The sequence below is a fragment of the Poeciliopsis prolifica genome, unplaced genomic scaffold, assembly GCF_027474105.1.
Source record: "Poeciliopsis prolifica strain line A6 unplaced genomic scaffold, Auburn_PproV2 SCAFFOLD026, whole genome shotgun sequence".
Lineage (NCBI taxonomy): Eukaryota > Metazoa > Chordata > Actinopteri > Cyprinodontiformes > Poeciliidae > Poeciliopsis > Poeciliopsis prolifica.
Window position 1 is genome coordinate 3,488,944 of NW_026562401.1, and position 23,180 is coordinate 3,512,123.

General features: G+C 38.8%; 3 protein-coding genes across 3 annotated transcripts; all 3 read right to left on the reverse strand.

Annotated features, from left to right (window-relative positions):
- Positions 1-729: 729 nt before the first annotated feature.
- On the reverse strand, positions 730-2,514 carry LOC129371453 (protein S100-A11-like). Its single transcript, XM_055048045.1, has 3 exons — positions 2,472-2,514; positions 2,185-2,328; positions 730-864 (listed from the first exon to the last, which is right to left on the reverse strand). The coding sequence occupies exons 2-3, from the start codon at positions 2,302-2,304 to the stop codon at positions 730-732; spliced, it is 255 nt and encodes an 84-aa protein (XP_054904020.1). The 5' UTR covers positions 2,305-2,328; positions 2,472-2,514.
- A 5,465-nt stretch (positions 2,515-7,979) lies between these two features.
- pbxip1b (pre-B-cell leukemia homeobox interacting protein 1b) lies at positions 7,980-18,471 on the reverse strand. The gene is given in 19 exon segments (XM_055048080.1): positions 7,980-8,652; positions 8,655-8,711; positions 8,714-8,761; positions 8,764-8,844; positions 8,847-9,064; positions 9,066-9,083; positions 9,085-9,181; positions 9,184-9,471; positions 9,600-9,791; positions 9,794-9,818; positions 9,979-10,104; positions 10,370-10,422; positions 10,966-10,989; positions 11,104-11,310; positions 11,982-12,285; positions 12,445-12,518; positions 13,938-14,013; positions 14,333-14,410; positions 18,387-18,471. Coding segments are annotated over 18 exon segments (2,553 nt in total). The 5' UTR covers positions 14,384-14,410; positions 18,387-18,471; the 3' UTR covers positions 7,980-8,038.
- A 936-nt stretch (positions 18,472-19,407) lies between these two features.
- lenep (lens epithelial protein) lies at positions 19,408-21,376 on the reverse strand. Its single transcript, XM_055047673.1, has 2 exons — positions 19,674-21,376; positions 19,408-19,559 (listed from the first exon to the last, which is right to left on the reverse strand). Exon 1 carries the CDS (start codon positions 19,989-19,991, stop codon positions 19,797-19,799), a length of 195 nt encoding a protein of 64 aa, XP_054903648.1. The 5' UTR covers positions 19,992-21,376; the 3' UTR covers positions 19,408-19,559; positions 19,674-19,796.
- Between the last annotated feature and the right edge of the window lie 1,804 nt (positions 21,377-23,180).

Here is a 23,180-nt window from a genome sequence, read left to right on the forward strand (position 1 = left end):
TTAGATAATTTGTGAAATGTTCAATGCTGGCCAAGAAGTAGCCTGTTTGTTTTTGCAACAAATCCCACTCAAACATTTTGATTTAAATTCAACAGAGGATGTTGCTTCACTCAAACGTATTCTCTCTTGTCAAATCTCCTGCAGAGAGAAGAAAGACTAATATGTTTTATATGTAAACATGGCATGTTTTACATATCAGCTTCGTCATAGTTAGGAAGAGCAAATTGTGGCCAACAAGGTTTTTGTTCCAAAGCAAGAATGTTCAGTTTGTGGTAATCTGGCTTTAAAATTAAAAGTCAGACATATTAGCAAGCGAGTTTAACTTTGAGTCTTTAAAAGTTTGTATTCAGTTCTAGTTTGGTGACACAATTTGAGTGACATTTTATTCCTTGACCACAAATTATTTTTCTTTTTTTTAATGTGGGAGGACAAATCACACAAACACAATCATCTTAATCTTTAGAACTGTATTAACTTGTAAGCCTTTTTAACATCAACAGAAAATTACTCCCAAAATGTTTTTGCAAAATGTTAACAATCAATTTTACTGAGTGAATTTAAACAGTTTATTTTGTTGGTGCAGTCAGTATACTCACTGGCCTCTTAAGCAGAGGAAACTGGCTGAGGTGATTTCCATTTTGGAGGATTTCCCTTTTCTTCCATGGCACACAGAAAGTTCAGTAGCACACACATTAAACTTAAAAAAAAAAAAAAGTAGTTGAAGACACTCTATTGGCTGAACCCCCCATTCTTGGTTGCAAGATGCCCAATCAGCTGCCAGAACTCCAGGAAGCTCAGCTCTCCATCATTGTTCTTGTCCAATGAACTCATGAGCTGGTCAATGGCAGCAGCGTCGGCAGCATTCTGCAGGAAAAACAGGAAAACATGTGTGAGACACTACAGAGCACAACCTTGTCAGCCAACAGATGACCTTGTAAAAAAGAAAATCTCACAAGTGAAAAAGTGTCAGAGGTAAAGTGATGCCAGTGGCACAGGCAATCAGGATGAGAAAAGCCTTTAAACATGCTGCGTCAGCAGAGTTGGTTTGGCACAGGATTCCCTGGCTCTGTCACCACCGTGTGGCTGCTGTGGATGATCTCAGCCTCGCACGGAGAGGAAACCCATGGAATTTTCCACACTTGGAAAAGGGAGCCCGGTATCCTGTGTTAGGCCTCATGAAGAGCTGCTTTCTGTCAGGGGGCATTCTTGTTAGGAATGCAAAGCGAAAGGAACAGAAAGTCTTGCAGCACGAGTGGCTGCAATGAGCGGGGCCAGTTCTTTCTGTTTGAATTCCATTGTTTTGCTTTGTTTTTATAAATAAGAATATATATATAGTTTTCCTTTCATGGAAACTGCGCAGCATTGCATGGAATGTCATGGCTGGGATTCACATAATGGATGACGTTCACAGCAGTCAGATGATGCCCATTAAGACTCGACTTCCCCACCATGAAATAACTGCTATGTATATAAATCTTTCCTCTCATGTGTTTTATTTTATGAAACTGCAAAGCTGATCAAATGAACACACGTTTTGAAGAATGAAGCCGATGTACATTGTAATTTCTCAAATATTACAGTAAGCGTAGTGTTCAAAACACACAGACAAGATGCAGCTGCAGGGGAAGAAGAAGTCTTATGATCAACTTTATTCAAAGCTCACTGCCTTCAATGAAAAGCCAGAAAATTCAAAACATAACAACAAACATTGTGTCAATACTCTAAGACATCATTTCCTTTACTTAAGGCCACTGTTCATCAACAGTAATAAGAAAGAGACTCAACAATTCATGGAAAGCTCCAAGGTAAAAGCCACCAGTAACCCGACCCCCCTGGCTTATTGAAGGCCTTTCTCACAATTGCTGAAAACTGTCTTGAGGATCCTCAACCCTTTTGGGAAAATATTCTGTGGTCTGACACAGACAAAAGGGAAACATTGTGGAGGCTGTGTTTTCCACTATGTCCGACCTGAACGTACTTGCAATTCACAGAACAATACATTCTGCTCTCAAGTAAAAAAAAAAAAAAACTAAAGCAGAATATCCAGACATCAGTTTGCAAACAACAAGTTAACCTCTGAATGGCTAAGAAAACACAAAATGTATGTTTTGGCGTGGTCTAGTCAAACTCTGAGCGTACAGAGACATAAACATGCCCTTCATGCAGAAAAACCTCCTCTTCTACCTTCACAAAGCTGGAGAGCTCTGACTCGACCAGTTTTTGAAACTGCGTGTCAGAGGAACCATCTCTACCAGCATACGCCTTGAACTGGGACACCAGCACACCGATGGCAGTCTCCATCATGGGCTGAAAGTCAGACAGATGGATCTGTTTTTAGGGAAACAAAGAGAAATGCTCTCAGTGATAAGAGTAAAATCATTTTGAAAAATAGCAAATGATACAAATGTAGCAAATGTACATTGAGTCCAACAAAAAAAAAGTTTGCCTCCATAAAACAGGTAAACACTCACCTCCTCAAGAGTGTTTGGTCTGTTGAACCAAAGCTTCCCTGTCTTTTCAAAGCCAAGCTTTCATGGTAAAGAAGTTAAATTATTGACTTTTAACTTTTTCCAGTGGCAAGTCACACTTTCCTGTATTGCACAACTAAAATGTGTAACCAGACTCTGGTTTCTGTAATTATTAATTATATGTTGTGACATGAACCATTGGAAATATGACCTTATGCAGACATTTTACAATGAGACTTTTGTAGAAGGCCTTCATTGTGACATCAGTCTGCATTTTTTTCCCTCAGATTATCTTAGAGCTTGTTAAACCATCTCCTAATGCAAGGTTTATGATGCAGAAGCTTTTGTCATCCATTATGTAAATGTACCATGAACACAGTTTCCTAAATTCCTATTTTTTCCTTGTGCTCAGCACATGGAAAAAATGCGTAACTTCTGAGTAGAGTATGAATCAATCCAATAAATTCAGCCCAATCAAATTTTCCAAGTCTGAGCGGCTTGTTTAAGATTTGAGTTTTTATTCATTCCGGCAACTTTCTTTTTATGCCTTTTAAGATGTTGATAAAACCTACTTATCCAACAAAATTTCCTTTTGCACCGTTAACAGTTCAGTTCTCAGTCCAAACGAGGAGATCACTCTTGAGCTAGGAGAGACTCAAGAGTGATCTGAGAGCGACAGGATATTTCTCCTCATCAGCATCAGAGTGTGTGCAGCACTGCATCTGCTGAGGTCCTAATTTGGCTTCCACAGAGAGGTGGCGCTACTGTCTCACATCAGATCTTGGTAACGAGTTACTGTGACAGAGCAAAGGTGCTTCACTTGATGTTCATGCCTCTTTTTTCTATCTATCCTTATTTTGATTGTGAATTTAAATGTTATTCTTTATTTGTAGTCCTTTAAATTTCTGATATTGTCACAATTTAACCATCTGCAGTCATTTTGGTGTTGGTCAAGTAAATTTACTGTCACAAAAAATCAGAGTTTGAAAAGTAAAACTGGTAAAGTGACTAATGGGACCTTTTAATGGCTCTATTGATGACCTTAATGTCCTGAAGTTCCTATTAAATTCTCATCACAACTTATAATTCTGATTCCATTCAGCACTGAAAAAGCTGCTTGGATAGGAGTTAGAATATCTTTAAGCAACAGGAGAACTCTAGTTTCCTTCTACTTAAACATTTAGGATTTTATGTCTAGGATGACTGAAAACCAATATTTATTCTACAAACAGGACATAAATAAGCATTGAAATACAAAAGTTAAAAGAGCACAAATGTGTGCAAGCACAAAGAGCAGTTTTGAAGAGAATTCACACAGTCAAAGCAAAACAAGTTTCTTTTTATGTCCACAAAACTGGGAGCAGAATGCAGCAGTTTATTACTGATGATCATAAAGTCTGGGCTCCAGAAACGGGTGAGAATGAGGCACTTGGGTTTCACCTTAGAAAAGAGGATGTGCACAACTGGCATATTAGGGAAGCAAGTTTGTCCTAACAAGCACATTGGCTTTGTCATCCACATATCCCTGAACATCGCTTTCACATCTCAGTGGAATGGCTGTTACACAGACATGCATATCTATGTCACTTTTTACCTAAAATAGCAGCGTACAGCCCTCGTTTCATTCCCATAGCTGCTGTAGAGGAAGAGGGAAGCAGTAGCTAACAAAACTAAATGGTTCATCAAGATATTGGGCAACCATGAGAGCTGCTTTGTTATTAATATTTTCCAGCTCGGGCTGAATTTAGAGTTCTTTAAAAAAAATGTAACTGCAGTACTTTGCAAAGGTATTCATATCCCTGAAACTTTTCCCGTATTTTTCACTGAAAAGCTAAAATGTATTTACTGTTAAAGGTAAAAGAACTTTAGTGAATAAGCAGCATCATGAAGACCGATGCTTCATGATGCTGCAAAACGTTCACCCAGAAGGGAGATCGTTTTGGAGAAGTTTGAAGCAGGATGAGGATATAAAAATATCTCAAACTTTAAAACATCCTAAAGAGCTGTTCAATGTATCACACAACTGCAAACCTACTGACTCACTGTTTCAATTTTCAGCAAGTTCGTGCTATAAGTATGTTCTTTTCTACAAAGAGGAACAATTAAGCTGGTCAGTCGATGGGAAGATGGAGGGACTAAATACTCACAATCCTGGAAGATTTTTTGGAGGCTGCAAAAGACTTGAGTCAGAGTCTGAACCCTGTTGCAAAAAAAATAATGATGAAAATCTGTCTCCCATGTGCAAAGAGAAATATACTATTGCACAGTAATAATCTGCCTCTAAAGGCAGATTCTAAATGTACACAAATCTAATATTTGTAGGTAGGAAAAATCAGGTACCTTCTTCCTTTTACTATGCAATTACACACTATTTTGTGCTGGTGTCTGGATGGAATCTGACAAAATAGAAAAAATAAACTGTAGGTTTCTACAAGTTCAACCAGGACAGAGATAGCGCGACTTCCTGGACCGATGGATATTCCATCACAGAGACAAAAGGCTGCTCATTCATACACAATGGGAAGTTAATAATTAACCTGACACACGTGTTGTTAATATTTGAGTGGAAACCAAAGTAACTGGAGCAGAACACAAGAAGTTACTGCTGACATTTGAACCGCAGGCTAAAAAGCTGCAAGGCAACACAGTCAACTTTCACAGTCAACTATCCCATCACTGGTTCCATTTCATCGGAAATATTTCATCTCTTTGTGTTTCATAATGAAAGCTCCATATTTATGACAGGCAACATTTTCCTGGTTTCAATAAGTGCAATGATCAACAGGCTGAACAGATCCTGACTTAACATGCAGTTTGTCTGGTTTCTTTCACCTACTCAGTGAAAGAAACCAGAGTATTTTCTCAGACATCTTAACCCGTCTAATCCCAAATTTTTTCCTACAGAATAAATGCATGCATTTCAATCACTGGACCTAAATCATGATATTTATGAATTATTAGTTTATGTTGGTCATGTTAGTGAAATGTAGGTTTTATACTCTGCAACATGTGTTGCAGGTTGGGAAACTGCATCGTCGTCTGCTTTGCACAAAATATGGATTATTTTCACACATATATCATATATCCATTGGTCAAAATGATGTAGGAACAAAATGAACGTCCTTGACAGAAAGGTTAACCAAACATCAACAACATATGGACCAGATATGACTGAAACTTGTGAAAACATTTTCTACAGTAATGTTAAATGTGGCAGCCAAGTTCTAATTTTTCCACACACTACAAATCTGGACTTGATGGAAGAGCAACAGGAAGCCATTTGAAGCGCAGCTTCCAGTTTATGGCAAACTAGTTTAGGTGATAGCTGAGATCTGGACAAAGGTGCTCTGGTCAGGTGAAACGAATTGATGGCACTCTAGCTAATGAGGTGGAAAAGTGACTGGTAAATGCAGAAAAATCCTAAAAGCCTCAGACTGGTTCGCAAGAAACTCGCAATGTTTCCTCCATCTGACCTGAAAATCATTTTAACCCAGGTGTCTGTGGAGAAACGCCTCGGTTCTGAAACACAGAGGTCACCCTTTTCTCCAAGTGGTGACCTCTGCCCTCCAGTCCATTCAGACTGCCAGACCAATTTTACTTACGAAGCGCTTCAAAACTGTGCCAGCTGAATCAAAGTGCCGCACAAAGCTACAAACCGTAAAAGCACAGAAGTATAATGAATAAGAAAGATTAAACAATGCAATCAGTTAAAACAAGGTCAAACTACATCGCTCCAACTAAAAAGCAGGCTGTCTTGGGCTCAGGTGTAGATTATTCCACAATTTAGAAGAAGCAGTAGAAAAAGCCCAGCCCTCTGAGCCTAAGATTGAGATCTCACCTTGGCCAAAGTTAATGTGAGGAGGATGACAAGAATGCAGTTTCTGTGTATAGCAAGAAAGTTGAGTCAGGAGTTTTGAAGGCTCAAAAAGATAAGGAAAGATTTACTGAAAAGTCACAATTGATCAATTTAAATTAATATGTTGGGGAAATTCAAACCTTATGTTTATGATCACACAGGGAGCTGATTTATATATCACTCTTATAGAGGAAAATTAAATGGTCGATTTTAACAGATCTCACAAGGCAGAAAATTCAACATCAGGATTTTTAGTCTGCCCTCCACAATTATCAGAGCTAATGAACAATCTTCACTTATTGGGACCTAAAATTTCAAACACATTTTTGGTTGGCTGTTTTTATGGTTCTGTGGAGAAATTATTTTAACTGATGAGTTAAAACTCAAAGATCACAAAAGAAAGTTTATTTTCTTTGAGGTTACAGAAGCAACAAGAAACATCTGAACTCAAATTCTCCACATGACAAAAGAACCACAATGAGAAATTGTGCAAACATACAGAAATTAACACAAATTAAAGTAACACAACCTATTTAAATTAACGACATAAAAAACAAGCAACTTGAACATGCCCGTACCTTAAGTGCCCAACGTTTGTTTTCCACACAATGCCTGTTGTAAGAATACAATTAAATACTTTTCTCCACAAAACATGTTGGATGCAACATTTACAAACAATACAAATCAATGCCAAATTTTCAAACATAAATTATCCAACTTTCCTAACAACCCATGTTGAAGCCTGTTTTAGTATCAATGATTTAGTAACCCACAACACAGTGATCAATAAATATGACAACCTGTATCTCCAATAAGTGGAGCTTTAGTAAGCATTAACAGTGCACAGTGCTGTATAAGCAGGAAGTGTTTAAATAATAAAAAAAATAATAATAATAATAAATTCTAGAAATTAAGTTCAAAACATCAGAACTGCTCCAGCAGGTTTAAGTTTCAACATTTCTAAACAAAATATTTGAACACCAGTGAATGTTTACATAATCTGAAGTATCTTGATACAAAAACCTGGACCCAACTTTTTGATTTTAAAGATATTGCTGAATGAAAAGGAGCAATGTTTGAAAGTACACATTAGTTCAGTGTACAGATTGCAAAAAGCCATGTACAAAACATTGCGTTTTAACCTACAAGCAAAATTCTAAGGGAAAGACTGAAAACACCATGAACACAATTGGTGGTGGCAGTTTCATGGTGTGGGGCTGCCTGATTCAGCAGGGAAAGAAAACTGAGTTGACGGGGAAAAAGACGTAGTGCAATTCTGGAAGAAAAACCATTTGAAGGCAGCAGATGGAGGTTCACCTTCCAGCACAATGACCCTAAAAATGTACAGCTGGATCTCCAAGAAATGATTTAGAGCACAGCATCTTAAAGAAATGTTTAAATCCAATTGAGAATCTTGTTTGGGAATTGGAAATGTGAACAGATGCTCTCCATCCAAACAGGTGTGACTTGAGCTCGTTGTAAAGCAGAATTGGCAAAAAATATCAGTCTGTAGATGTCGAACTCATTAGAACTTGTAAGCTTGGCCAGCCTGTGCGATACAGTAAATATATGAGCAAGAGTAAGATTTTAAAGTTTAGTGAAATATATTAACAGATGGTAGTGGGGCAAAGAAGGGTTGGTTGACTGCCTGATTAAAACATTGAAGTAATTATGGTCTTAAACAAAGTATGTCCTCCAGCCTATCAAATCATAATCAGCCACGTTCTTGTCTGTTCTCCTTCCTCCATTCACCTTTAATCCTCTTCTCCTTCTCCCTGCCACCTGGAAGTGAAAACATTTTCAGGACTTCCTTTTCAAACCCTTCCATTTCATCCTCTAGGTCACCATCTTTCTCATCACCATCCTCCACCATGTCTTCCAAAATATCCGACAAATCGTCCACAAAGTCCTGGAAGCTCCTCTGGTTGTGCACAAACATCCCATCCTGGAAAAACTCCAAGGCGATCTTTCTGAGCTCTGATGTTTTGGATCCATCGACTCCGGCCTCCTCTATCTTGGTCAGATAGGTTTGCAGTACAGAGTCGAACTGTGATAACGAGACAGGGCGGAGCCCCTCCGCCTGGGCGCAGGTTTCCAGCGTGTCGCACTGCTGCGGTGGTTTGGGGTCGTGTTGGAGGCGTCGTCTCTGTTGGAGCCAGTATTCTGGTTGTCCTATGGAGGGTTTGGGGTGGGTGTGATGGGGCTTTCGCTCACCATACAAGTGCTCTTCCTTGTGGCCATGATCACCTGGAAATTCATGTTTGTCTTCTTTGTTTTTAAGGGAGTGTGACTGGTCTTTTTCCCAGTCTACATTATGCTTCAGTTTGTCTTTTTGATCTTAAACTGTTCTGAAGTCTCATCCTTCCTCCTAAAGTTCTTCTCTTCTTCCCGTTTTTGCTCTTCCTCTCATATTCATTCCACTCTTTCCTCTCATCCATCCCGTCCTTTCTTTAGCCTGACTTTTGCTATTGTCCCACTGCTTCCTCTCACCCTTTCCTTTCCCTTCCTTACCAATTTTTCTTTCCACTCAGGGTCTTTCTTATCGCCTTTCTCCTTCCAATCTTTTCTCTCCTGCTTTTCTTTGCCTCCATGTTTCCCTTTCTTCCACTCCATCTCTCCTTTCATCTTCTGATCGCGATGCTTCCCTCCTCGCCACTCCTCTTTCTCCTTACCTGTCCATTCTTTATGTTCATGTACTTTCTCAAAGTTTCCCTTTTTCCGGTCTCTGTCTTCCTTCAACTTTCCTACCTTCCTTGTCCCAGGGGTCTACCGTTATCTCCTCTTCCTCCTTTTCTCTTTAACTCTTTCTGCTTCCAAGGACTTGCCTCATCACTTGCTTCTTGCTTACCTGGCTTAGCTTGTCATTCTCAAGCTTCCCATGTTCAAGTTTTCCCTTCTTCCACTCCACTTTATCTCCCTTTTTAAGCTCTTTTCCATTTCCTTCCTTCCCAACAGACTTATCTTTCCCCTTCTGCTGTTTTTTGTCATGTATTTCATATTTAACCCTATTTGGATCTTTCTTCAGCCTCTGATCTCCCCAAGTCTTCTGTTGCTGTTTTCCAGCTGAATCCTGCCTGCCGTCTTCTGTTTGGTCACTAGGTGGTGATGTAGAGTGTTTCATGCCGGCTTGATCAGCATCGCCGGCTGCTGGAAGAGACACAAAAGTCAATAAAACAACACAAAGTCTGCAACAAAAGTAAAAGAAAGAATAAACTTGATCTGCTTTCCCTTCCTGCTTTTAGTAACTAATCCCCTTCAACTTCTAACTCTTGTACCTGGGGAGAGTTTTAAGTTTGTCACAGTGGATCTCAGGGTTTCTAGCTCTTTCTGTAGGGCCGGGACAGACTCCAGCTCTTTCTTCATCCTGTCGTTCTCTTTCTGAAGGGCAGGGAGAGATGCAATCTCTGTCTTCAACCTACTGTTTTCCTTCTCCACCTCCTCCCAGAGCAGCCGCTGCTCCTCTCCTCTGCTGCCTGCTCCTTGGCTACTTTTAGCTCCTCTTCTGTGCCTGGTTGGAAAGGAAAAAAAAAAAGGAAAAGTAAAGAAGCTCCCATGAGCATGTTATGCACTCGCTGACACATTTACGCAAAGACACACATTTGTTTTACACACATACATAAATAAAATGAACTAAGGAGAAATGAAGCACTGGACAGAATGGAGTCACACCTGAAGCTGAGCTTGTAGTGCAGAAATCTGCTGGTTCCCTTCTGCTAACTTATTAAGGAGCTCAGAGCTGTTGTGATCTAAACCTGGAGCTACTTCGGGACTAAGCCACTCCTGTCAACAAATTGCAAGCGGAGAAAAACAGTCTGAATTCAAAATGCCTTTGTCACATCGAAAACATTTCTAAGGAAGCAGAAGTTTGAGGTGAACTGCTGCCCATGTTGGTCTTCCAACAAGCACAGTCCAGAAAATGCTTGTGTTTTTAAAACTTATTATTTATGATTTTCATGATGTTATGGAATGCATGTGGTATGTTGTTATTAGATAAGTGATTGAAAGTGATGCCAATAAAAACAGAGAAGGAGAACATCAGTCTGACCTGTTTCCCTGGTGCTTCTGTATCCTTCAGTTCCCTTGTTGTATAGTCACCCTCTGCAAATCATTATGAAAAGTGTCAAGTCAATGTAGATGACTGTTTTCAAATCAGCATCATATATTTAGCGAACAAGCCAACTTGCAAAAGTAATAACCCATCAACCCCACGTTATCAATCCAACATCAAGTTTTCTAAAATGGGGAAAAGGGGCAGTCTGCAGATGTCTGGATACAAATGTGCAAATCTTGTTTTTCTGTATGCCAAGTCTTCACATATACATTTTATTTTTTTTTTACCTGAAAATGTATACCACTTTTAAAGTCCTTGTGTCGATGCCAATAAGCATGATGTGAAGGGCCTGGGATCCTTTACAATTCAGTGTGGTTAATTTATGCAAAATTTTGATATCAATGTCAGGATAAAACAAGCGTCCCTCTTCCAAAACAAAAGAAAAGCAAGACGGACTTTTAAAGTGAATTTTAAAAAGCATCCCATGCAAAGTCCCTAAGTTCTGCGTGCATGTTCACAAACATGTTGTGGCCGAGAAAAGGTGAATTATTTTACTTAGATGCACACACAATAGGACTAAAACAACCTACCCTCATCGAAGTCCATGAAGACACCTGCAGGCATAGTACACCTCAGACTCAGAGCCTCCTTTAGTCTCATTAGTCATTGCTTCTGACATAGACACAAGTCTAAAATATCACAGCAACAGGTTCACAGGTGATGCTCACCAGAGAAAAAGACGGTGCCGAGCCCCAACAGAATGAGAGCAGCCAGGATGCATTTGTTAAGAGAGAACATGCCGTCATTCTCTCGCTGTGGCACCTGAAATTCTTCTTCCACTTCTTCTTCCTCCTCTTCTTTTCGCCCAATCTGCTCCAGGAGAGACTTTCTCCTCCTCTCCACCGACTCTCCCTCGTCTGTCCTTTCACCAGTTCCTAAACAGACAACAGAAAGGAATCTTTCTACATTTAGACACCTTTTAAATGAGGTGTATGTGCTTCACAAAAACTTTAGACACTTAAACTCAGCTTTGATAAAAATGTCATACGAACAACCACTTTAATACCATCAAAACTGCCTTCATTTGTTGTGACATGGACTCAACAAAATGTTGGAAACAATAGTCAGATTTTTTTGTTTCATACTGACATGATGACATCACACTGATGCAGTAGATTTGTGAGCTGAACATCTATGATGTGAATCTCCTGTTTTACCACATCCAAATCGTTAGGCTGAGCTCATGTGACTGTAGAAGTCACTGGAGGACAAGAAACTCGTCGTCATTTTCAAGAAAGAAGTTTGGGATTAGTTCTTTAGGACATGGGAAATTATTCAGCTGGAAGTAGTAAAAGCAATTCTTGCTTACTGTTGAGAATGATCTAGGATCTGTGATGCTGTGGGCCTGTTTTTCAAAGACTCCTGGAACCTTGTTAGACTTCCTGGCATTATGTATTATTTGAAAAATAAAAATTTGAATAATAAATGAATAAAATTAAACAAGCAGTCATAGATACATTTAATTTGCCCAAGAGGTTGGAGCATTCCAGTAGAAATAGGCAGTTGCAAAAAGCTGTGGTGGATAACTTCCATTAGCAACACTTACCGGACTGCTGTCCCTCTTGGTTTGGCACCTCTTTATTTTGCAGATGAAGCGTTTCGTCGAGTCGAAGTTCCTCTTCTGCCGGTGAAAACTCTGCACCTCCAAGAGTCTCTGTGCTGAGCAGTGAGTCTGGGGGCCCATCTTGGGAAGGCGTCAGAAGGGTGTAGGAGTCAGAGGACGAATCTGGCTCAGGGGAAGACCTTGTCAGTCCCTCAGTTTTGCTCTCAATAATACCATTGTCCAAGGTGCCAGAGGCATCCACAGATGGAGGATTTGAGTTGGAATCTGCATTTTGATCTTCAGAAACCTAGAGAAAAGAATGATTGTTTTTAAAAAGTTTAAACCTCTTCAGTCAGTGGGTAGTGAACAAAATAAAAATAAATGACCGGCTAGTTAGAAATAAAGCTAGAGGACATTGCACACAGTGCTGAAAGATGATATGGTGTTATGAGTTATGGTGTCTTACTAGGTAACCCTCCTCTGGGAGTCTTTCTTCTGCAGACTCGGCGCTATTTGGAGGCTGATTTGTTTCTCCAGGTCCTGGTTCATCAAGGAGAGGAAGCATTTAAAGCAGCAGTTCAACATTTTATAACAGTCAGTTCTTGAAAGGGAACCATTCACACTGTTGTAAAACTTTGGCACCTCAAGCACCTTTGACCAAAATGACTGCGGACATGGGTTTAGTTTTATTAACAGAGGAAGCTGATGTTCAAGTAGAATAAAGCTTGACTGGTCTTTATCATCATTAAAGTGTGGGAAATGTATTTATGTAAAAAGACTGAGGCAATAAAATAAAACAGAGCCCTCAACTAAATGACTGCAGAACAATGTTGTGTTTACAATGACCTGAAGCAGTAGTCTCTTGCTCCATCGCCTCATCAATCTCATTATTGTTAGGAACATGATTTTGCTGACGCAGGTTTATGGGTGAACATGGTTTATACGTCTCTCAATGGAGCTGAGATTAAGTAGTTTTGATCAACTTTTTTGTTGAAATTAAATTACAAATTATTAAGTAATTTTCTTTAACCAAAACCTTAGAAGTTCTTCATGGACACCTAATTGTGTAGCTAATTGGAAACTGAAACAAAATACTTATTTGGACATGAGCCAAATGCAGCACTAAAGAAAGCAAACCAGATGCTATCTGTTAAGGGCTTGAAGTATCGTTGTTTGGGAATGCTTTGCTGCACCAGAACTATGCCAGCGCCTCATCATAGAATCCCTTACAAATTATACTTATCGTCAGAGCCGCCTGAGGAAAATGTAAGCACATCTGTAAAAATATTAACGCAGAATTAACTGGAGCCTGCTGCATGACAATTGCCCAACACATACCAATGAATTTACCACAAATCTCATGAAAATTAAAAAGCAAGAAAGTGTTGGGCAGATTAAAACCCCAAATTCTGATTTGACAAGATGCTGCAAGGTGACTAAAAACAGGCATTTGCAAGAAAAACGTTCAGCATTTCATGGCCACAAGTGAATAGTAGGACACACTGTCCTCTGAGATTGGTAGATGGCTACTAGACGCATCTTAGTGAAGAAACAAAGGAAACAAAGGATTTAATGGGGAGGGAGAGTTGAGATTAAAAGGTTAAGTGCTTTGGATTGTTCAAACCTTTTCTTTAATCACGTTTCTAATTCCATAATGAGACAAATACAGGGTTTATTTTTAAAAAGTTTATCTATACATCTGCATCACTTCATCTTCTAGAGATTAATGAGAGAAGAGCTATTCTAGGTTAATCAGATTTTCTAATGACTGAAGTGAGCTCAAGCAGCTGGATTGAGAAAAATTTGACTGGACTTATTAGGGTCTACCTTTCAGATTTTATTCTAAGCTATGAGAGGAAGAGAGGGGTCAGTTAATGTGTTTATAAACATTTCACCAATATATTGTACACCTCAGAAACTTATAAATGGTCACATAAATGAAGCATACTGTCCCCAGACCTGTGGCAGATGTGTGGCTCTCTTCATGCTGCTTTGCTCCCTCCTCAAGGGGCCTCAGGGTTTCAGCAACTGTCTCCTATGATGACAGAGGCAGAGTCATTACCACTTGATTGAAGACCTATCAAAAAATTGCTATGTTAAAAGGTAAATTTAATATTCAGAAACCATTTTTATTGATAGTAAATAACCTTTCATTGACGTCATTAATAACACAGAATGTTCCTCTTTTTTACAACTTTGACATAAAAAATGTTTTATAAACATTATGACACAAACTTAATTCATATTCAGGTGACCTGAAAGAGAAACAAACTGGGACAAAGCTCTCTTTTTTTTTTCAGAGACACGTTTAAGAAGGTCATGCATGACTGCTTGACATTTCAAAGTGATCATACCTCAGATGTGAGGATGGTCCAACTGTTGTTGGCAGCACCGCCCCCAGACATGGCCCCCCCAGAGGCTTCGCCCGTCTCCTGCAACACAACACCAGCATTGAAAACAAATGTCGTGATTAGCAATAGTTCCACGAAATGAAGTGAGAGGAGAGTGAGGAAAGTCTGTGCTCTTCTGTTTCTTAATAGTGTCTGTGTCAGGAGTTCAGCCTTTCTCTCTCCACTTGTAGGTACAAGTAGAAGCTGGCCCACTCTAATTACTGACAAAACCATGGTGAGACATGATTTCCAACACATAAAAATGTTATACCTTTCCAGATCTGCATTATTCGTAAAAATCTCTGTCTAAAAATCAGACAAAGTCAAGCCAGCTGAAGGAAAATGAATAATAATGCATAGATGGATGGATAGTTTGGTTTGATGGACAGAAGACATGATGAATAGACAGACAAAATTATGACAAAAATATCTAAAAATATGTAATAATAAATATTCTGATGTTTCAATGGTATGAAAAGACAATAAAATCTGGAAATAAAAGTGTTTTCCATTTTCTTCTTCCATCCTTATTTAGATCTGTAAAACAGTGAAATATTATATATATATATATATATATATATATATATATATATATATATATATATATATATATATAAATCTTTTCAAAACAGCCTGATGGTAATCTTGAGATTGCATACCCCTGGTCAAGAGTTATATGGCAGCTGTGACATTAATAATAACCGACTGTGATTTATTTTTTCCATTTCACTTTTACCGGAATGATGAAGAAAAAATAACCTGGAAATAAGAGTTTGGCCAGTCTCGGCACAAATGTGTGTCCTTGGAAAACATAAAAGTTTTCACTGAGAAAAATAAAAATAATAAACTAAAAAAGTAAGTAGTTCTGAGAATGAAGGCTTGAAGGCTGAACAAATACATCTCCACAAAGGGAACTTTCTAATAGATGTTTTTTTTGTTACTTCTTAGATGCTAATAATGCAGAAATCCATTTCTTCTGATTCATTAGGTACATGTGAATCCCATTCATTAAAATAAGAGGTCATTTTTCTCTACAGTAAAGTCCATCATGTTAAATTGCCAATCTCTGGAATCAGCGTGGGTGTTTTTGTGCCACTGGATCATTACACCTGCTGTGAAAATGATTGTAGCTTCTCATTTGACCTTTTCCCTCAATCTGTACTCCATTTTGAACATGAAGAGCATTTCTGTTCTCTCTACAATAGAAATTTAATGAAGTGATTTTCAGCCCAAAAGGTGAGAGACATTCATGTGGTTTTATTGTTAAGATAAGCTCAGCATTTTCTAAGGCACTATTTAATGCACAACTCCCATTTGATTTGCTTTTTTGGCAACAATGAAATGATTAGATTTTCTCTGGGTATCAGTGAGTCAGAATTTCCACCTCCAAACTGCCTTAGAAAAGGGCAGTGCTCATGTTTGTTGAGCTGTTTCCTAAACACTACCTTTCCAAACATATAAGCTGGTATTTGGTAAAGCTGGGATCTGATTTTTGTTTAGATACAATATTCATGAACATGTTAATGTCAAAAAATTACCAAATTACGAATTGAACTGAAAAAGTGTACATATACACACATTACACATAGTTCAATATATCTTTCAGCTTTTATATAGTAAATTTAATGAAGAAAATAAGTCATATTTCCATGCATTCTCAAAAAGTAGAACATTAGATCTTTTTTTTCTAAAGGCTAAAACATTAATGGTTCTACCGGCCCACCGTTTTATTGGGAAAACTGCTGACCTGTCATCCTAAAGCAAGTATGGCTGCATAATACCAAGAAAACAAATAACATACAATAATATATGTGAATGTCGCAATGAATGTGATTAATGAATAAATACTTCAGTGTGTTAATGTCTGTCTGCTTTGGGGTCTGCATAAAAATGGAACCAACATAGAAGGTAGTTATCCAGTTACTGAAAATTAAATGAGAAATTATGTCTTGTTCCATAACAAACACGGTTTACCATCCATTTGGGAAACAAACGACTTTGATGTAGCATCTTAAAACACTCAAACACCCTTTTCTGTAGAAGAAAATGGAAAATTAATTGGAAAGAAAAGCAGGAAAGCACAAGGTGCAAAAGAAACATAGTTGGCTGTAGATATGAGATGGAAGAATCAAGAGATAGTTGAGAGAAACAAGAACCCACAATGAAGATGACCTGAAGCAAAGCATCAAAGCAACCTGGACTTCCTGAGCGCCTCAGCATGCCATGCTGCATTAATGCAGCATGGCATGGAGGCATGCTGCATCAAACCAATTAAATTATTATTTTTTAAACTCAAAAGGGCAGAAAGCCTGTCTGAAGAAGCATCACTTCAGATTTTTTGTTTGTTACTCATAGTCTGCAGGAGATCTGTCTTTATGTATTATTCATATACAAACTGCTGAGCTACAGAATGAAAATAGACAAGTAGGACAATCCCTGTGTGGCCTGCAGCTTTAAGACATTTACATTTGTTTACACAAGCATAGGATTTGGATGCCAGCCTTTGCTATTCAGCCTCACCCATTCTACTAACATAGAACCTACTGTAAAGTGTTATAAACATTTAGTGAAACTGGGCCTGAGTGTGTTTGTGTGTGTGCAGGAAGTCTTATTGCTTTAGGAGAATTCAGTTCTTCATTAGTAGTTTGTGAGCACAGGAGGCCTTGTGGGCACCCTGGCTTTTGACTAGCAGAGAAATGTTTTGGCACAGACACGGGTAACTAAGGCCTGCAGTGTTCTGAAGATAGAGGCTAAAGACGCCTTTCGTTTCAGAGTTATTGGTTTGTTCAATAGGCGTCTTCCAAGCAGCACACTGTATTTTTAAGAACACAGAGAATAGGATTTCAACAGATAATGCTCAGATTACATTCTAAAAGAATATTATTTTACACAGTCATTTCTTTAACCCGTGTCATCTGACTGTGATCTACAAACGCAGAGACTCCTCACTTATGGCAAGATAATGACACACTTCACTCCTCAAATTCAATTTTCTCCCAGCGCAATTTAGGTCTCCTAATCCAGTTCCTCCCGAGAGAAGTCTGCCGGATCTAGCCTCGGGCCCCACAAGGAGCATTGTGGAGCATATAGTGGAATGGCTTAAATAGATGGCAGCTAAATTTAGCTGCTATGAGATTGACTAGAGACAGAAAAGAAGGGGGAGCATGCAGAAGATTGCCACAGGGAATGGAAGGGAGGCAGCGGTCTAGTCTAAGGACAGTTTTAAAAAGATTACAAGCGCCATAAAGCTTGATGCTTTTCAGAGAAAATGCATCTTTATTCCAGAGTTTCAAGAGATAAACTCAAATGTATTCCCTAAGCACAGAGGGACCCTTCCTTTTGCTTTTCAGTAAACTTCCAGCTCCGTCTGACGTCCCTTTACTTCTTCAAATAAACATAACTCAGTGTTTTCCCTTGCGTGTATTATATATGCAACGTGCACAGCTGACTATACTTATTTTTCCCTTTGAATAAAACATACAAACAAGCCAACTGTCGCAACACTGGGTCTTATCTGGTCTCTCCTGGGAAAATAAATGACCAAAAAAGGTCAAGAGATTAAGCGACACAACAGGATGTGTCTTTAATGGTATCAGTGAAGCAAAAACTAAAAGGAAACTTGTGCTCACAGGCTCCCATGCAAAGCACCCGCGATATGCACTCATAATATGCAAATGTAATAGTCTGAATGAGACAGGAAATGTCAACTGAGGATGGCTCAAGTTGAATAAAAGCTAATAAAATAAAATAAAATAAAAAAAAAACGAGGATATTTTTTGGGAATGTGACAAAGACTTGTATAACTTCAATATACTGGATGGATATCAAAAGAAAGCACATTGTTCCTGTGACGCTGTGACATCAAAACATTACAAACAAGTTTTCCGTTTGAAGCGAGCGACCAGGAAAACGTGAAGCGACGGAGGCGGTGCCGTGTGAAGAGAAATAATGTACGACTGCTCTGTTAGAGGTTAAAATAAAACAAACAACAGAATGTTCAGACTCGGGTTGTTCTTACCGTGTTGGGGAACTTTACTCCAGACCCCGGAGAAGGTGAGAGATACAGCAGGCTGTCCCGTCTCTTTCCAACCAACTTGGGAACTTCGAAGGTGAAGTCTGAACTCAAGAGTTACACGTCACTTGACCAATCGCACTCTGAGGTCGTTCTAGTCCCGCCCCTTTTCCGTACCACTGAACCAATGAAAGTTTTCCTCGACAAACACGCTCATAGGTTGTTTGACAAGCTGTGTAACTTATTTTAAATTGTCACACATTTTAAGTTGATTTCTTTGGCGTGCAAAGAAAAACGAGCACATAATTGTGAAATGAAATGAAAATTACACATTTTCTTATTGTGTGCCAGCATTTAGCTGGGGATAAAACTGTTACAAAACAATATCCTAAGCTTTGGACATAATATGGAGCACTGTTCAATTTATTGATCATCCGTATATAGGACACAATCCAACACCTGCCATGACTTTTCACCTGAATACACAGGCCTGTCAAAAACAGAAATAATTTACAAAGCAGCAAAGAGGACCCTTGGTATCTCTGGAGGAGGTGCACAGATTCATAGCTAAGGTGGGACAATCTGTTGATATGAAGAAAGCCATTGGCAGAAGACAGCCATGACAATTTCAGATTGCAGTTGACACAAGACATGTGGAAAAAGTCTTGGTCTTGTCTGTTCAGGAAGGCAAGCTTTTCTTTGCTGTGATCGTCAATCTTAAATCAAATTCAAATAGGCTACATCCACTTGAACACGCCATCCTGACACTGAAACAAGGTGGCAGCAGAATGATGCGGTGGCCTTTTCTTCAGCAGGGACAGGGAAGCTGGTCAGAGTAGCAAAACTCTTGAGGATTGCTGGGAGGGTTACACTTGTTTTTTTGTTTTTACTTCTCACCATAACAATGTTTTTGACACATAAACCTGGATTTAGTTGTTCCACATAAAGTGCCAGATATTCATCCAGCTTCTTCTAACTACCACATGAACAAATAAAAAGAAAGAAACAACATATGAAGGTAGAAATATTTAATTTATTTAATGGCACATCAAGGAAAAGCAGGTTTCCAGTCCAAAAAAAAAAATCCAAGATCTTCAGAGTGATGCTTTAAAATGTTGACCCCAGTCAAGCAGCATTGAAGAATGATTCCTCAACCTCAAAATGGACATACTATGGACACTAAAACAGAAACGGACGGATTTGAAATATTGCCAAGTTTGCTTAGTGACCTAAATATAAAAAAGTATATTATTTAGTTTGGTAAGAGCACAAATTGCACAACAGATCACTCACCACAGCTCTTCCAAGAACGTTCTTCATACGCTCCAATGAAATGCAGACTAAAACTGCATTTTACAGAGCAAATGTTCAATACGTCAAATGTTTAGTTTACAGCTTGTACTTTCTTTCGGTCCTTCAGTCAAGGATCTCCTTTATACACCAGCAGCAGAGGAGGAAATAAAGACACTCCTTAACTGACTGGATGAAACCATAGGAAAAATTCCCTCCGAGGAAGTTCTTGCCCCGTCCGAGACCCATGGTCATGTCCCGCAGGTGCTGCCCTAAGGAGGGCGCAGGCATGGCTTGGGGAAGAGGACGCTGGGGGTGCATGGTTCAGGCAGCAGAATCAATGCAGAGGCAAAGGTGAGCCGTCAGTGAGAGTGCATGTAGAAGGATGCCTGTCAGGTCAGGCCAGGTTGCCTCTACTGTCCAAACTGCAGCTGCCTCCATTCACATCCAGGATTTTCTCTTCTTCTTTCAATCATCTGCTGATTTTTTTAAAAGCTTTGTTTATCACACTCGTCTGTGTTCAATCCCCACACCAAAACAGCTTAGGACACCCCACTGTCACAGCTTCTGTTAACAAATGGGAGAGTTCCAGTGGGTCCCCATCCACATCGCACCTTTTGTTTAGGACAGTATATGTTGGAGCTGCACACATTTCTAGCAGTGTATTGTAGAGCATAAACATCTCGGATTTGACCCTTCAACCACAAGAACAACTTTTCTCTCGGTTCTTCAAAGAGTCCCTACCGGACCACGGGTGTCCCCAAAATAATCCTTCATTTCCTGCAGAAGGCTTCAAGTGATCTTCAAAATAAGAGATGCATCTAACCTTGTGCTCAAAAGGTTTTCTTTGAAACAATCTGTTAATAGTTGTAGCTTCAAATAATGATTTATTTAAACCTTGAATGCGAATTGTGAGACAGTATCTCTACAGTATCTTAATACATTTGCTGTCTCAGTCTAAAAGTGTGTAAAAGGAATTATGAAATCAGTTTTTATTGAAAATTGCTGCCTTACTTCAAGTCCATCTCTGATTGGGTGATTAGCTCTTGGTGAGGACTCCTTTCCGAGGAGCACGTTACTGAGAACTGAGCTTGGAAACTGACCAAACCTTGTTCTCCATCAAGAACTTTGTCTCGTTCCAGTCTGTGAGGTTTATTCCCAGTTCCAGAAGTAATCCAGATGTAAGAAAGTCCGGATATCCAAAGGGCCACCTTTTCAGAATGAGCCGTTGTAGCAGGAAAACAAACCAGAGCATCAGCAGAGATGAAAGTGGCCAAACCACTTAAGCAGAAATGCAAGATATTTCCACAAGTGCCTCATATGACTAAAGTAAGGCACTTTTTCCTTTTTAATTTGTGGTTGTTCTGGTACATTAAGTTCATACTTGATACCAAATCTCAATCAATAATTTTACTAGTGAATCCCCTCATTCTAACACTTTACTTTCTTAATAATAGGAGAGTAGAATTAGTGTAGCATCTTTGCTTCATTATTTCGCTTGCATAATTAACTAGGGAATAAACAACATTTTTGATTGGACTGATTACAATCTCGATAATTCTCCCTCGATTGATTCTGACAGACAAAAATCTCTGAGCTTTTATATTTGTCAGATTACCAAGACGAGATCCAAAGAGTTAGACAAGGCTTTGGTAGGTAGGACTGGTTAAACACAGCTTACGCTACAGGATACTTTGTTTTTCTGATTTCAGTTAAATGCAAGTTAGTCCAGTAAATTACCAAAATGAGCTAAAATGCAACTAAAACCCACAATGATGAGTGATGTATTTATATATATTTATCTATATATGCAATCTATATTTTCAGTTACAGGTGTAAACAGACATGTTTCCCTATAAAGGAAAACAGAATGGAAAGAAAATATAAAGTACAAATCAATATCTTTGCACACAATTCAAATAGAACCTTTGGCTTAAAATCATAAACAGCATCAACGACACTATTACTACTGCAAACAACAAAACATCGTTTTAAAACATATTTTCATGCAACAAAGGCAACTGTGATGAGCAACAACACAGGACCAGTTCACTAATGATACAGAGGGTCAGCTGAGTCTATTCCAGCACAACATGCACACACAAGTAACGACGGCGCTCCTTTCTGGTTTTCCTATTTCTGACCCATCTGAACAGTTGCCACTCTGATATGTGCGCACGTTTGATCACATGCGACTGAAAGGTCCCTTCTCACATTTCAACATTTTTGGTTTCAACCTCTCTTACATTCTAATATGAACAACCTTAATGCTGTACAGTCTGCGTTCCTCGTTGAATAAGTCATTAAATACACAACAGAAACAATATTTAAGCCGATCACTCTAAAATGAATGTTATTTACAGGTGATCGAGAAATATATACTCCCTCTCAACCCCCTCCCCAATGGTGACATCAAGTATCTGTGACTAGAAGCTGAATGCAGGAATGTGCATCAGAGGAGATTGCCATCACTGGAGCCACATGTTGTCGTCATCAGGGTGTTCATTTTGCAGAGTTTTTGCTAAACTGAGATTCTTCTGTAGTTGACTACATCTGAATAAAGTACATAAGGTGACTGCGTTAAAAAAAAAACATGACTGCATTGAGGAAACAAGGCACAATTGAAAAGATAAAACGCATCATGAACTGAGGGGAGAGGAAAACAGCATTAACTTCCCCCCTTTATTAATCCATGTATGTTTGAAAGTAGCACTGAAGATCGAAACCGCTTCAAAAAAATGATATATAGTCATGTAGAGTACTTTGTTTCATCAAAGGTTTTTGTTTTTCTTAAAAAGATGATTTCATATTATTAAACATAATGACAGAATACACTGCATTAATTTTGTAAGCAAAATGCTCTTACTTAAAGACTGCTGAGCATTTCTCACCTTTGCTTTTTCTCTGTAGCTATAACTCATAGATTGTCAATGCAAACACACACTAAAGAGCTATTGAAAAGCAACCTTCATGCTTCTCAAAATGCACCATTTTTTTCCTCTGTGGCTGACATCAGTGTACTTTAAAAATCTCCTCTTTGACGCAGGATTCAGGCACAATCACCTCAAATCATTTCTCCACTAAAAAAACAAGCCCATTTAGAAATTAATTTAACATAACTAGGCATGGGCCAGTTACCAGTACTCATGTGTACCACGGTTTTAAACATGAGTGGAACAGAGTGTTTTCACATGAGATGTGAGAGAAAATGCCACTAACCGTTTACTTGTTGCTGCCCATTACAGGTCAGCTGGTGACTAAAAAAAATGGTGCAACCCTTTACAAATTCAGTTGCAAGTTTGGAAAGTATCTGACTGTGCCATCGACCTGACTAATTATGTAGCTTCAGCTTAAAATATCACAGTTTAGCAGTAAAATAAATATTTCACATCAATATCGTGTAATTGTAGCAGCAGCAATAACTGTTGGTGTTCTGTGTCAAATAAAGGGAATTACATCACTAATTTGTTTAGTAGATTTTTACATTGTTTGATTCCATTGTAGATTTTT